The 13,461-nt window shown below is 41.0% G+C and overlaps 1 protein-coding gene across 2 annotated transcripts; it reads left to right on the forward strand.

The window, feature by feature from the left end:
• Positions 1–647: 647 nt before the first annotated feature.
• Positions 648–3,603, forward strand: LOC125539446. Of its 2 annotated transcripts, XM_048702902.1 has the most exons (5): positions 648–935; positions 1,212–1,300; positions 2,260–2,325; positions 2,653–2,745; positions 3,345–3,603. In XM_048702902.1, exons 1-5 carry the CDS (start codon positions 836–838, stop codon positions 3,366–3,368), a joined length of 372 nt encoding a protein of 123 aa, XP_048558859.1. In that variant the 5' UTR covers positions 648–835; the 3' UTR covers positions 3,369–3,603. The 2 variants fall into 2 exon arrangements, 1 of the variants encoding a protein (XP_048558859.1); XR_007296889.1 differs by lacking the exon at positions 3,345–3,603 and having other exon boundaries at positions 1,212–1,321; positions 2,653–2,751.
• The last annotated feature ends 9,858 nt before the right edge of the window (positions 3,604–13,461 follow it).

Consider the following 13,461-nt stretch of genomic DNA (forward strand, 5'->3'; position numbering starts at 1 on the left):
CCCTAATTCAGATCCGACCCCGCCGCCCGCGCCCACGCGCCACTACCTGCTCCTCCTCGCCTCCCGGAGGATGTCCGCCGCTCTTCCTTTGCCCGTCCCGGAGGCCTCAGTCGGCGCCCTCCGCCGCAGGGCCGCCGCGCTCGTCCCTCCCGCCGCAGGGGACAACATCCGGCAGCGCCTGCGCCCGTAGCTGCCGGCCAACTACTTCGGCAACGCCATCATGCGGGACCTCGTGACGGTGCGCGTGGGGGACGTGTTGTCGCAGCCGCTGGGGTTCGTGGCGGAGCGGATCAAGCGCGCGGTGGCGCGGGTGGACAACGCGTTCGTGTGCTCCGTCATCGACTACCTGGAGCTGGAGTCTATTGGTCCCCCCTTCGTCTCAAGGTAGGAACTCCCCGATTCGACCCCCCTCTCTCTAGATTTGATTTGGCGCTGCTTGACGAACCTTCTGTTGGTGCTACGCAGCGTGTGGCCATGGCTGCTTGCCTTCGGTCGCTGGCCACGGGGCTTCTCCAACCGGCGCGTCCTCTCAGCGAGCGGATCTTGCACCTCACGCCGATGGTCTCCGTCGTCCTGGCGGAGGACTGCTACCTTCAGGGCCACCATGGGTTTCTGAGTGCGCCTATGGACCTCGTACCAACAGGTTGCGATCTGCGAGCTCCCGTTCCACCCCATCAGCTCGGATTGGCTGGGAGGACACGGCGGAACGTAAGCACAATCCTGAATTACCTCCTTCTCTGCATTTTTGTTGCTGCAATTACGCTCTGAATCTATCTGTGTGTGCTCGCTGCATCTAGGTGCGTGATACTGGTGCATCAAAGTTACAGTCTGCACCATGTTGCTGGAAAAAGTTTCGGGTGCAGGACGCCAAGAATTTCGGGTGGGAGATCAATGGGGACATCAACTACAACTGGAAAAAGTTGCTGGAAAACAAGGTCAGACACATCACCTTGGTCGAGCACATTCATCGTTCATACTCTTGTAGAAGTTTGGTTCCAAGTACAACACTTCAGCCACAAAGTTCATGGCGCATCAAAGTTACAGTCTACACCATGTTGTAAAAAAAGCATGTTGGACTGTGATAGTCAGATAGTCGGTTCATATATAGTAGTACATTAGATTTCTTCTGTCTTGTTTTGTTAAAATTCAGTTTTGATTGTATTCGAGCGCCTAGCAAACAAGTTAACATGGGCCGGCGTTTTCTGTTGCAGCTGGAGCGGATCGTCGGAATGTCGTCTGCGCGGAGGCTAATTTCTTCCAACAAGGATATGTTTGTCTTCTGCTGACCATGCGCATGAGCGTATGACGACCTTGCCGACTAGTAGAATTTTGGAACATGAGCTGAAAATCCACTGTTGACTAGTCTAGCTGAAAGTGCGTGTACCTGAAGTTGCGATAGCGGATTATTACCTTGTAGAGGGTTAATGCTTCCAATTTTTTTAGCATCGATCTTGAGCATCTCTTGGTTCTATGGAGCTTAGTCGTTGTGCCAAAAGTCACCAGTTTGGAATTCTGGGAAAAGATTCAACTGCCTTTTTTTAGCATCGACCTTGTCTTATTGATTAGATAGATACAGTTGGTGCAGCAGATTGAAAAACCTCGAAACGAAATCTTTCTGATCCCTAGGGAAGACGGTCAAATTGGAAGAAAATCCATAGACTGACGACCCCATTGCCTGCATCCTGTAGAAGTATAAGATAACCAAAAGTTCAGCAAAATAAAGTCTCCACACTCACCGCCGTTTCACTCTGTTCCTTGCTTCCTAAACCTGCACCTGTAGTAGCTTATTGTTATCCTGGTTGTTTTGTTGCTATCAATATTAGTCCCATGTTTTGTTTCCTTGCATGCTTACTACTATAATCTATACTACTACTATTGTCATATCTACTTCTAGTGGTTCCCTCAAATTATGTATATCTGCTATTGTCATATCTCTATTCACATGTAATCCAACATCTTTGTACTACTGCTGTTGTTGTATGGCAAACACCAGAGGCAAATCATATTTGTGATGCAGTTTCTGTAACTTGGCGTTTCTACATGGCTTGTTTATATTGGCAATTATACACTGATGATGATGTTTACCTGCATTGCTTAATTTTGTTTATCTTGATCTTGACGAAAAGAACATCACATGTTTCTTTTCTGTCTAAGACATAACAAACATGTCTTTTTCATTGTTGAGCTTAATTATAGGCTCTTGTGCAGCAGCAACCGTTGATTTCAATTTCAGCTGATCAATCATCTGTCCTTGTGCAGCACAAGGGTTCCATGGGGATACAACAGCAGCAGGACGACCATGACTCCATCAATTGCAAGCTCCAGGTACTAATCCCACTCAGCTCTCTCCTGTAGCGCATCCATTACTCATACCCTTGCTGCCCCCAAATCTTGAGCGATGAGATAACGTCATGGAGAGTGGGATTTTTTGTTTCCTAGCTTAGCAATTGAGTTAAAGCAATGTAATATAAGTATGAGCACTCGGCTATTGTACAACTGTTTGCATATTTGTTTTGTATTTTTTATAAATGATGATAGTTTGTGCAAGATGTTCACATGTTAATTTTTGTTGACTAAAATCTCTTATGCCCTTGACTTAGCTTGACCCAAAACAGATGCATACTAACCTTCACCTTGTTCTTTCTCTCGTAGACTCGAAGGAGGCTGTATGCAAGGCACCAAGGTGCATGGTGCTCGCAAGCGACGAACGGAGGCTGTTCGACATCGGCTACACAAACCACCATTATGAGCTCCTCCCTTTGCTATGATACAATCATGCTCTGTTTCATGGGTTAGTTAGGATTTCGATGCTTTTTGCGCTGTGGTTGAGTCCTTGCCGAGTGTTGTGTCGATGATCAACTACTGGTGCCTAATCTGGCTATTTTATTTGCTGCTGGTAATTAGTAGTATTAGAGTGCCGCTGGTTTATTAGGATGTGGCTGGAACCATTGGATGACTTCCTGTACATGTTATCCAGAATTAGTACTTGTCCCATTTTTTGTTTCCATGCTGGATATGTTATGGTTCAAGTGTCGATGATGTCTAGTAGATAGTTGGCTAGCTATTTACCTGCTACTGATTGATGCTCTTGTGGTTAGCATTATACTCCTGGAATCATATTATATTATATCTAGTGTTCTTGTGGTTCTGTGAAGATGCATCACAAACATCTAGGTCATTGAAGTTGGCTAAATATGTTGATTTATCATATATTTGGCCCATAAATCTACATTTCTATGAGATCTCTTTCAATAGTCTGCACACTAAACCTGGAGGTTTGCAAATCTACTCCAGGAATAATAGCAACTCTAATGCTGGTAGCCTATGTGTTCACTCTTTTACAGGAGCTCCAGGTCTATGAAATTTGAAGTTCGAAGCTGTATATCCCTACTCAGCAAAGAGCCGTATAGACTGTAAATATTGTAATATTGTAATAGTAGGCATATTTGGGTTGTAATACACTATGTACAGATTGTGGTAGACTTAGTTGTATTTGGTAAACTATATTTGTACGACTTAGTTGTATTTGGTGAACTATATTTGTACTGTTCCGTCTGAAATATTGACTATGTATGTCATTTGAAAACATGTGGAATGGAAACCTGACTCATGGGACCCACTTATGAAAATAATTTGAGCAGTTTTGAAATTTTTGTCAAGTGGGCCCAATGTGTGAGATGATGACAAGTGGGACCAGCTCCAAAATATAATGGCCCAAACAATGTTAAAAGGCCCCGGCCCAAAAATAAATAAAAGGCTGAAATGGGCTTGGCCCGCTTAACTTACAGAAAAAATAAATATTAAAAAGGCCGAATTGTTGGGCTAGGCCCATGTAGAAAACCGAATTGGACCGGGCTGAATCTTGTGCCACATCAGCTTGCCACGCTGGATGCCTACGTGGCCTGGGGAGGTTGCTAGTGACCAAAACGCCACAGTAGACGTATTTTGGTCATAAACGTCTACGACCATTCCAGAAGAAAGGTCGCTATAGTCAGTTTATGACGGCCAGCTTTTGACCTTATGTTTTTGGTCACAAAAAGGTCATAAATGGAAATTTGTGACCATTCAGTGACCAATAGTGGTGGTCACAAGTTGACATATTTCTTGTAGGGCCCGTGGTCAATTACTCTGTCAATAGGAATAAGTATTGTGACATAATGTGTAATAACAGCCCATAATGCAATAAATATCGATATAAAAGCATGATGCAAAATGGACGTATCAACTCCCCCAAGCTTAGACCTCGCTTGTCCTCAAGCGAAAGCCGAAATCGAAAAATATGTCCACATGTTTGGAGATAGAAGTGTCGATAAAAGTAAAATACGGACATGAGGGCATCATGATCATTCTTAGAACCGCAACTTACATAATTCTTCTCATATGATTTCTTATGCTAGAGTATTAATTCAATCACAATTTCAAGTATGAATCGTAAACTTCATTGAAAACTAACAAACTATAATCTCAGTCATTAGAGCAATTGCAATTTATCATAACATAGGAAAGAGTCAATATATAAGAGCTTTTCAGCAAGTCCACATACTCAACTATCATATAGTCTTTCGTAATTGCTCACACTCACGCAATACTTAGTTCATGAAAACTCACATCCAATTAGCCATATATACCAGGATCTTTCCAACATATTGTGCTTGCCATGACTCTTATGCAAGGTAGGAGATAAAAGTAAAAGATAGGCCCTTCGCAGAGGGAAGAAGAGGTTGTCATGCGCTTTTATGGTTGGATGCACAAAATCTTAATGTGAAAGAACATCACTTTATATTGCCACTTGTGATATGGACCTTTATTATGCAGTCTGTCACTTTTATTTCTTCCATATCACACGATTGTATAAAGCTTATTTTCTCCCACACTAATAAGTCATACATATTTAGAGGATCTTACTCAATACATAGGTAGGTATGGTGGACTCTCATGGCAAAACTGGTTTAAGGGTATTTGGAAGCACAAGTAGTATCTATACTTGGTGCGATGAATTTGGCTAGCATGAGGGGGAAAGGCAAGCTCGACCATGTTGGATGATCCATGACAATATAATTTATCTCAGATGTAAGAAAACATAACCCATTACATTGTCTTCCTTGTCCAACGTCAACTCTTTAGCATGTCATATTTTAATGAGTGCTCACAATCATAAAAGATGTCCAAGATAGTATATTTATATGTGAAGACCTCTCTTTCTTTATTACTTCCTATTAATTGCAACGATGACCAAAACTATGCTTGTCAACTCTCAACAACTTTTATTCATCATAATTTTTCTATGTGAGCTCATTACTCTCCATAAGATCCATATGATCTCTTTGTTTCCTTTTTTATTCTTTCTCTTTTCTTTTATTCACTTAGGATCATGGCAAAATAATCAAGCCCTTGACTCAACACTAATCTTTATTATATATAGCTCACAGACTCGATTACATAGAGGGATCATAAAGCAAAACTCAAAACTACATCATGCCATAAACTTTATTCTACTAGATCAAGATATTATCAAAAGGATCAAACTACGAAAAAGGTAAAGATAAAAGTGATGGTGATACGATATCGGGGCACTCCCCCAAGCTTGGCAGTTGCCAAGGGGAGTGCCCATACTAGATACTCAATTCTTCTTTGTTGGTGAAGAAGGTGATGGTTTTGTTGATGGCGTAGGCTTCTTCCTTAATTTGTGCTTGAGGACAAAATTTTGGTCCCTTAGGTCCTCGATCTCCTGTTCCAGGCTCAGTATCTTTTTGCATAGTTCCAGCTTGTTTTCTTGCAAAAGGTGAAAAGGGATAAACTCGATCTTAGGTTTCTTTACTCTATCCGGGAGGCTTGACTTTTTGAACTCAACGTGCATGTCCCCAGGTTGAGGTAGTGGGACTTCATCTTCATCTGAGCTCGTATCCTCCTTTCCCTTGGGTTCATAGTCCTCTTCTTCTTCCGTAGTCCAACCACAATGCTCCACATCCACATAGACCTTAGGATCTGCAAGGTAATCAGCCACATAGCTTTCTCCTTCCGAATCCTGGAACGACATGTTGCTCTATCTGCAGCAGGACAACTCAAAACAAAGACAAGAGATATTTGCGTGATATGGGAGTCAAAACCTCTGGGAGATTATATAATGAATTTTTACCGACCAGAATACGAGTTGTGTACAAAAACGGAGTCCGGAGGGCGCACGAGGTGCCCACGAGGTAGGGGGCGCGCCCAGGAGGGTAGGGCGTGCCTTCCACCCTCGTGGAGGCCTCGTGTCCTTCCCGGACTGCTTCTTATTTTTCTATTTTTCTAAATATTCCAAAACGGAGAGATATTGCCTTAAAAACTGTTTTGGAGTTGGTTTACTTACCGTACCACATACCTATTCCTTTTTGGAGTCTGAAACGTCCCTGAAAGTGTCCCTTATGTATTCCTCCGGGGTTACGGTTTCAATAACATTGGTTTCAACATTTGTGGGATTACCTGAGATATAATGTTTGATTCTTTGACCACCACCTTCGGATTTGTGCCTTCAAAGTTGTTAACTTTTGTTGCACCGGAACGATAGACCTCCTCGATAACGTAAGGACCTTCCCATTTAGAGAGAAGTTTTCCTGCAAAAAATCTTAAACGAGAGTTGTATAGCAATACATAATCACCTACATTAAACTCACGCTTTTGTATCCTTTTATCATGCCATCTTTTAACTTTTTCTTTAAACAACTTGGCATTTTCGTAGGCTTGGGTTCTCCATTCATCGAGTGAGCTAATATCAAATAACCTCTTCTCACCGGCAAGTTTAAAATCATAATTGAGCTCTTTAATAGCCCAATATGACTTGTGTTCTAGTTCGAGAGGTAAGTGACATGCTTTTCCATAAACCATTTTATACGGAGACATACCCATAGGATTTTTATATGCAGTTCTATAGGCCCATAATGCATCATCAAGTTTCTTGGACCAATTCTTTCTAGACCTATTGACAGTCTTTTGCAAAATTAATTTGATCTCTCTATTGCTCAATTCTACTTGACCACTAGACTGAGGGTGATAAGGGGATGCAATTATATGATTAACATCATACTTAGCAAGCATTTTACGGAAAGCACCATGAATAAAATGTGAACCACCATCAGTCATTAAATATCTAGGGACTCCAAATCTTGGAAAAATAACTTCTTTAAGCATTTTAATAGAAGTGTTATGATCAGCACTACTAGTTGGAATAGCTTCTACCCACTTAGTAACGTAATCAACAACAACTAAAATATGTGTATATCCATTAGAGGCAGGAAAAGGTCCCATATAGTCAAAGCCCCAAACATCAAATGGTTCAATAACGAGTGAATATTTCATAGGCATTTCTTGACATCTACTAATATTACCTATTCTTTGGCATTCATCACAAGATAAGACAAACTTACGGGCATCCTTGAAGAGAGTAGGCCAATAAAAACCAGATTGCAATACCTTATGTGCAGTCCTATCTCCAGCATGGCGCCCTCCATAAGCTTTGGAGTGACACTTGCGTAGGATCTGTTCCTGTTCATGCTCAGGTACACAACGTCTAATAACACCATCTACTCCTTATTTATAAAGATGTGGGTCATCCCAAAAGTAATGCCTCAAATCATAGAAGAACTTTTTCTTTTGCTGGTATGTGAAACTAGGTGGTATAAACTTAGCAACATTGTAATTAGCATAATCAGCATACCATGGAGCAGTATGAGAAGCATTTATGACATTTAATTTCTCATCAGGAAAGCTATCATCAATAGGTAGTGGGTCATCAAGCACATTTTCTAACCTAGACAAGTTGTCTGCAACGGGGTTCTCAGCTCCCTTTCTATCAACAATATGTAAGTCAAATTCTTGTAGCAAGAGAACCCATCTAATATGTCTAGGTTTAGCATCTTTCTTTTCCATAAGATATTTAATAGCAGCATGATCAGTGTGAATAGTTACTTTAGAATCAACAATATAAGGTCTGAACTTATCACAAGCAAATACAACTGCTAAGAATTCTTTTTCAGTAGTGGCATAATTTCTTTGAGCATTGTCTAGGGTTTTACTAGCATATTGAATAACGTTTAATTTCTTATCAACTCTTTGCCCTAGAACAACACGTACAGCATAATCACTAGCATCACACATAATTTCAAAGGGTAAATTCCAATTAGGTGGCTGAACAATAGGTGCAGAGATCAATGCTTTCTTAAGTATTTCAAATGCTTCTACACAATCATCATCAAAGACAAATGGTATATCTTTTTGTAATAAATTAGTCAGAGGCCGAGAAATTTTTGAGAAGTCCTTAATGAACCTCCTATAAAATCCGACGTGACCAAGGAAACTTCTTATACCTTTGATGTCCTTGGGGCATGGAATCTTTTCAATAGCATCAACCTTGGCTTTATCAACTTCAATACCTCTTTCAGAAACTTTATGCCCCAAGACAATACCTTCATTAACCATAAAGTGGCACTTTTCCCAATTCAAGACAAGATTAGTTTCTTCATATCTCTGCAAAACTCGATCAAGGTTGCTCAAGCAATCATCTAAAGAAGATCCATAGACGGAGAAATCATCCATGAAAACCTCACAAATCTTTTCACAAAAGTCAGAGAATATAGCCATCATGCATCTTTGAAAGGTAGCAGGTGCATTACATAAACCAAAAAGGCATACGTCTATAAGCAAAAGTACCAAAAGGGCAAGTAAAAGTAGTCTTTGATTGATTCTTGGCTGACACAGGTATTTGAGAGAAACCATAATAACCATCTAGAAAGCAAAACTGTGTATGTTTGGATAATCTTTCTAGCATTTGATCAATAAAAGGTAAGGGGTAATGATCCTTTTTAGTGGCCTTATTTAATTTGCGGAAATCAATTACCATCCTATAACCTGTAATAATTCTTTGAGGAATCAATTCATCTTTATCATTAGGAACGACAGTAATACCTCCCTTCTTAGGGACACAATGGACAGGACTTACCCACTGACTATCAGCAACGAGATAAATTATACCTACCTCAAGGAGCTTTAGTATTTCCTTTCTTGCCACTTCTTTCATTTTAGGATTCACCCGTCGTTGATGATCACGAACTGGTTTAGCATCTTCTTCCAAATTTATTTTATGTTGACATGGAGTGGGACTAATGCCCTTAAGATCATCAAGAGTATACCCAATAGTAGCACGGTGCTTCTTCAGAGTTTTCAATAATCTCTCTTCCTCATGCTTTAAAAGGTTAGCACTAATAATAACATGATATATCTTTTTCTCATCAATATAAGCATATTTAAGAGTATCAAGCAACGGTTTAAGCTTAAACACGGGATCACCCTTGGGTGGAGGAGGATCCCCTAGGATTTCAACAGGCAAATTGTGTTTCAGAATAGGTTCCTGTTTAAAGAATACTTCATCTATTTCTCTTCTTTCATTCATAAACATATCATTTTCATGGTCTAGCAAATATTGTTCTAAAGGATCACTAGTTGGTACGACAATAGAAGCAAGACCAATAATTTCATCCTTACTAGGTAATTCTTCTTCACGGTGTTGTCTACTAAATTTAGAGAAATTAAATTAATGAGACGTATCATCTAAACCGATAGTAACAACATCCTTTTTGCAATCTATCTTAGCATTAACAGTGTTCAAGAAGGGTCTACCAAACATAATTGGACAAAATCTATCTTGTAGGGAACCAAGAACAAGAAAATCAGCAGGATATTTAGTTTTCCCACACAAGACTTCAACATCTCTAACAATTCCCATTGGTGAAATAGTATCTCTATTGGCAAGTTTAATTGTGACATCAATATCTTCTATCTCAGCAGGTGCAATATCATGCATAATTTCTTTGTATAAGTTGTAAGGTATTGCACTAGCACTAGCACTAGCACCCATATCACATAAGCCATGATAACAATGATCTCCTATTTTAACAGAAATAAAAAGCATGCCTACCACAGGTTTGTTTTATCTTTAGCACAGGGTTTAGCAATTCTAGCAGTCTCATCAAGGAAATGAATAACACGCCCATCAATATTATCAGACAAGAGATCTTTAACAACAGCAATATCAGGTTCCACTTTAATTTGCTCAGGAGGTGTACAATTTTTAATATTGCTTTTACGAACCACAGTTGAAGCTTTAGCATGATCCTTTATCCTAACAGAGAAAGGTGGTTTCTCAACATAAGAAGTAGGAACAATAGGATCATTATAAGTGATAGTCTTTTCTTCAACTTTAATAGGTGCAGCTACTTTTACTTCTATGGGAGGAAGATATTTAAACCACTTCTCCTTGGGGAGATCAACATAAGTAGCAAAAGATTCACAGAAAGAAGCTACTATCTCAGAGTCAAGTCCATATTTAGTGCTAAGTTTACGGAAAACATCGGTATCCATAAAAGATTTAACACAATCAAACTTAGGTGCCATACCTGACTTCTTAACTTCGTCGAGGTCCCAATCTTCAGAGTTGTGTTTAATTCTTTCCAATAAATCCCATTTGAATTCAATAGTCTTCGTCATAAAAGAGCCAGCACAAGAAGTATCGAGCATGGTGCGATGTTATCAGAAAGCCGAGCATATAAATTTTGAATAATCATCTCTCTTGAGAGATCATGATTGGGGCATGAATATAACATTGATTCAAGCCTCCCCCAAGCTTGAGCGATGCTTTCTCCTTCGCGAGGCCAAAAATTATATATATAATTGCGATCACGATGAACAAGATGCATAGGATAAAACTTCTCATGGAATTCCAATTTCAATCGTTTGTAGTTCCATGACCCCGTATCATCACATATCCTATACCATGTTAATGCATCTTCCTTCAAAGATAAAGGGAAGACCTTATTCTTAACAACATCTCCGGGTACACCTGCAAGCTTAAATAATCCACAAACTTCATCCACATATATTAGGTGCTCATCAGGATGCTTTGTTCTGTCTCCTGCAAAAGGATTATCTAGCAGTTTTTCTATCATACCCGAAGGAATTTCAAAGAAAACATTTTCATTTTCAGTAGGTTCAGTAGGTTGAGGAGCAACTCTTTGCTCTACTGGTCAGGGTGAAGATACCCCGAACAAGCCCCTCAGAGGATTACTTTCCATAGTAACAAGTGACAGTAAATTTCAGCACACTATATAATTTTTTTCTTACTAAATTCCACCTACCAAAGGCGCTTCACTCCCCGGCAACGGCGCCAGAAAAGAATCTTGATGACCCACAAGTATAGGGGATCTATCTAGTCCTTTCGATAAGTAAGAGTGTCGAACCCAACGAGGAGCAGAAGGAAATGATAAGCGGTTTCCAGCAAGGTATTCTCTGCAAGTACTGAAATAAGTGGTAACAGATGGTTTTGTGATAGGATAATTTGTAACGAGCAACAAGTAACAAAATTAAATAAAGTGCAGCAAGGTGGCCCAATCCTTTTTGTAGCAAAGGACAAGCCTGGACAAACTCTTATATAGAGAAAAGCGCTCCCGAGGACACGTGGGAATATCGTCAAGCTAGTTTTCATCACGTTCATATGATTCGCGTTCGGTACTTTGATAATTTGGTATGTGGGTGGACCGGTGCTTGGGTACTGTCCTTACTTGGACAAGCACCCCACTTATGATTAACCTCTATTGCAAGCATCCGCAACTACAACAAAAGTATTAAGGTAAACCTAACCATAGCATGAAACATATGGATCCAAATCAGCCCCTTACGAAGCAACGCATAAACTAGGGTTTAAGCTTCTGTCACTCTAGCAACCCATCATCTACTTATTACTTCCCAATGCCTTCCTCTAGGCCCAAATAATGGTGAAGTGTCATGTAGTCGACGTTCACATAACACCACTAGAGAAGAGACAACATATGTCTCATCAAAATATCGAACGAATACCAAATTCACATGACTACTAATAGCAAGACTTCTCCCATGTCCTCAGGAACAAACGTAACTACTCACAAAGCATATTCATTTTCATAATAAGAGGGTTATTAATATGCATATAGGATCTGAACATATGATCTTCCACCAAATAAACCAACTAGCATCAACTACAAGGAGTAATTAACACTACTAGCAACCTACTAGTACCAATCCCAGACTTGGAGAAAAGAATTGGATACAAGATATGAACTAGGGTTTTGAGAGGAGATAGTGCTGATGAAGATGTTGATGGAGATTGCCCTCTCCTGATGAGAGGAGCATTGGTGATGACGATGGCGATGATTTCCCCCTCCCGGAGGGAAGTTTCCCCAGCATAACAGCTCTGCCGGAGCCCTAGATTGGATCCGCCAAGGTTCCGCCTCATGGCAGCGGAGTTTCATCCGGGGAGATGGCTTATCATTTTTTTCCTCATCGAAAGACTCCATATAGCAGAAGATGGCCATCGGAGGGCCACCAGGGGGGCCACGAGGTAGGGGGCACGCCCAAGGGGGTAGGGCGCGCCCCCCACCCTCGTGGGCAGGGTGTAGCCCCTCCCTGGTGAACTTCTCGCGCCCAATATTTTTTATATATTCCGAAAAAGTCTTCCGTGAAGTTTCAAGACTTTTGGAGCTGTGCAGAATAGGTCTCTAATATTTGCTCCTTTTCTAGCCCAGAATCCCGCCTGCCGGCATTCTCCCTCTTTATGTAAACCTTGTAAAATAAGAGAGAATAGGCATAAGTATTTTGACATAATGTGTAATAACAGCCCATAATGCAATAAATATCGATATAAAAGCATGATGCAAAATGGACGTATCAGGCATCCTCCTCCTCTCTACCCAGTGGCTGGAAATCAATTGTTGTCCAATCGATTCCGGTTAAAGCTTGGAACACGGCTTCTTCACTTATAAGGGGGGAAGGATCAATGTCAGGGGCATAGGTGTGCTTACGAATTGGTGGAACAAGATCCTCTACATCATGTACCGGCGCGGGATATCTCTTCTGATCAACATCATAAACCGACTAATAATGAGACATATCCGTTTCATCCGCCAATTTGCTCGCTATGGGTCGCATTTCCCTTGTGAGTCTTCGGAGATCATCATTGGTGAATTCTGAACCATCTTCCTTTACGCTGGGGTAGCCTTGGCCAATTTCTGCTGGTTCAAGATCTGGAATCCATGCCTTGTCCCGGATTAGCGCAGTAACAGCGCCTGACCTTGCAGCTGATTTCTTCAGTTTGTCCAACCGGGCAGGCAGCATTGACAGCTTCTCGATAGTTTCTTTTATCAAAGTTGGAGGAGGCATGTTGTAAGCAGCAGCGCAAATAGCCCGTTGGGATTCGAAATATAGTTGCTCTATCAGTGTATAGGCAGCCTTCAGCTTCATCCGCATATCAGAGCCCAGATGGGTAATGCGGGTCCCTGTGACATGCTACCTCTTGAGCACTTGCGTTGGTTTTCCCTTGAAGAGGAAAGGGTGGTGTAGCAAAATAGCGTAAGTATTTCCCTCGGTTTTTGAGAACCAAGGTATCAATCCAGTAGGAGG

The sequence above is a fragment of the Triticum urartu genome, chromosome 1 (assembly GCF_003073215.2).
Source record: "Triticum urartu cultivar G1812 chromosome 1, Tu2.1, whole genome shotgun sequence".
Lineage (NCBI taxonomy): Eukaryota > Viridiplantae > Streptophyta > Magnoliopsida > Poales > Poaceae > Triticum > Triticum urartu.

What these genes read in the sequence shown, in the direction of transcription:
- LOC125539446 (XM_048702902.1), top strand. Translation starts at nt 836, where the DNA reads ATGTTGCTGGAAAAAGTTTCGGGTGCAGGACGCCAAGAATTTCGGGTG. An exon ending in TGCTGACCATGCGCATGAGC is followed by an intron (nt 1,301 to 2,259) that starts GTATGACGACCT and finishes GTCCTTGTGCAG; the next exon opens with CACAAGGGTTCCATGGGGAT. An exon ending in CCATCAATTGCAAGCTCCAG is followed by an intron (nt 2,326 to 2,652) that starts GTACTAATCCCA and finishes TTTCTCTCGTAG; the next exon opens with ACTCGAAGGAGGCTGTATGC.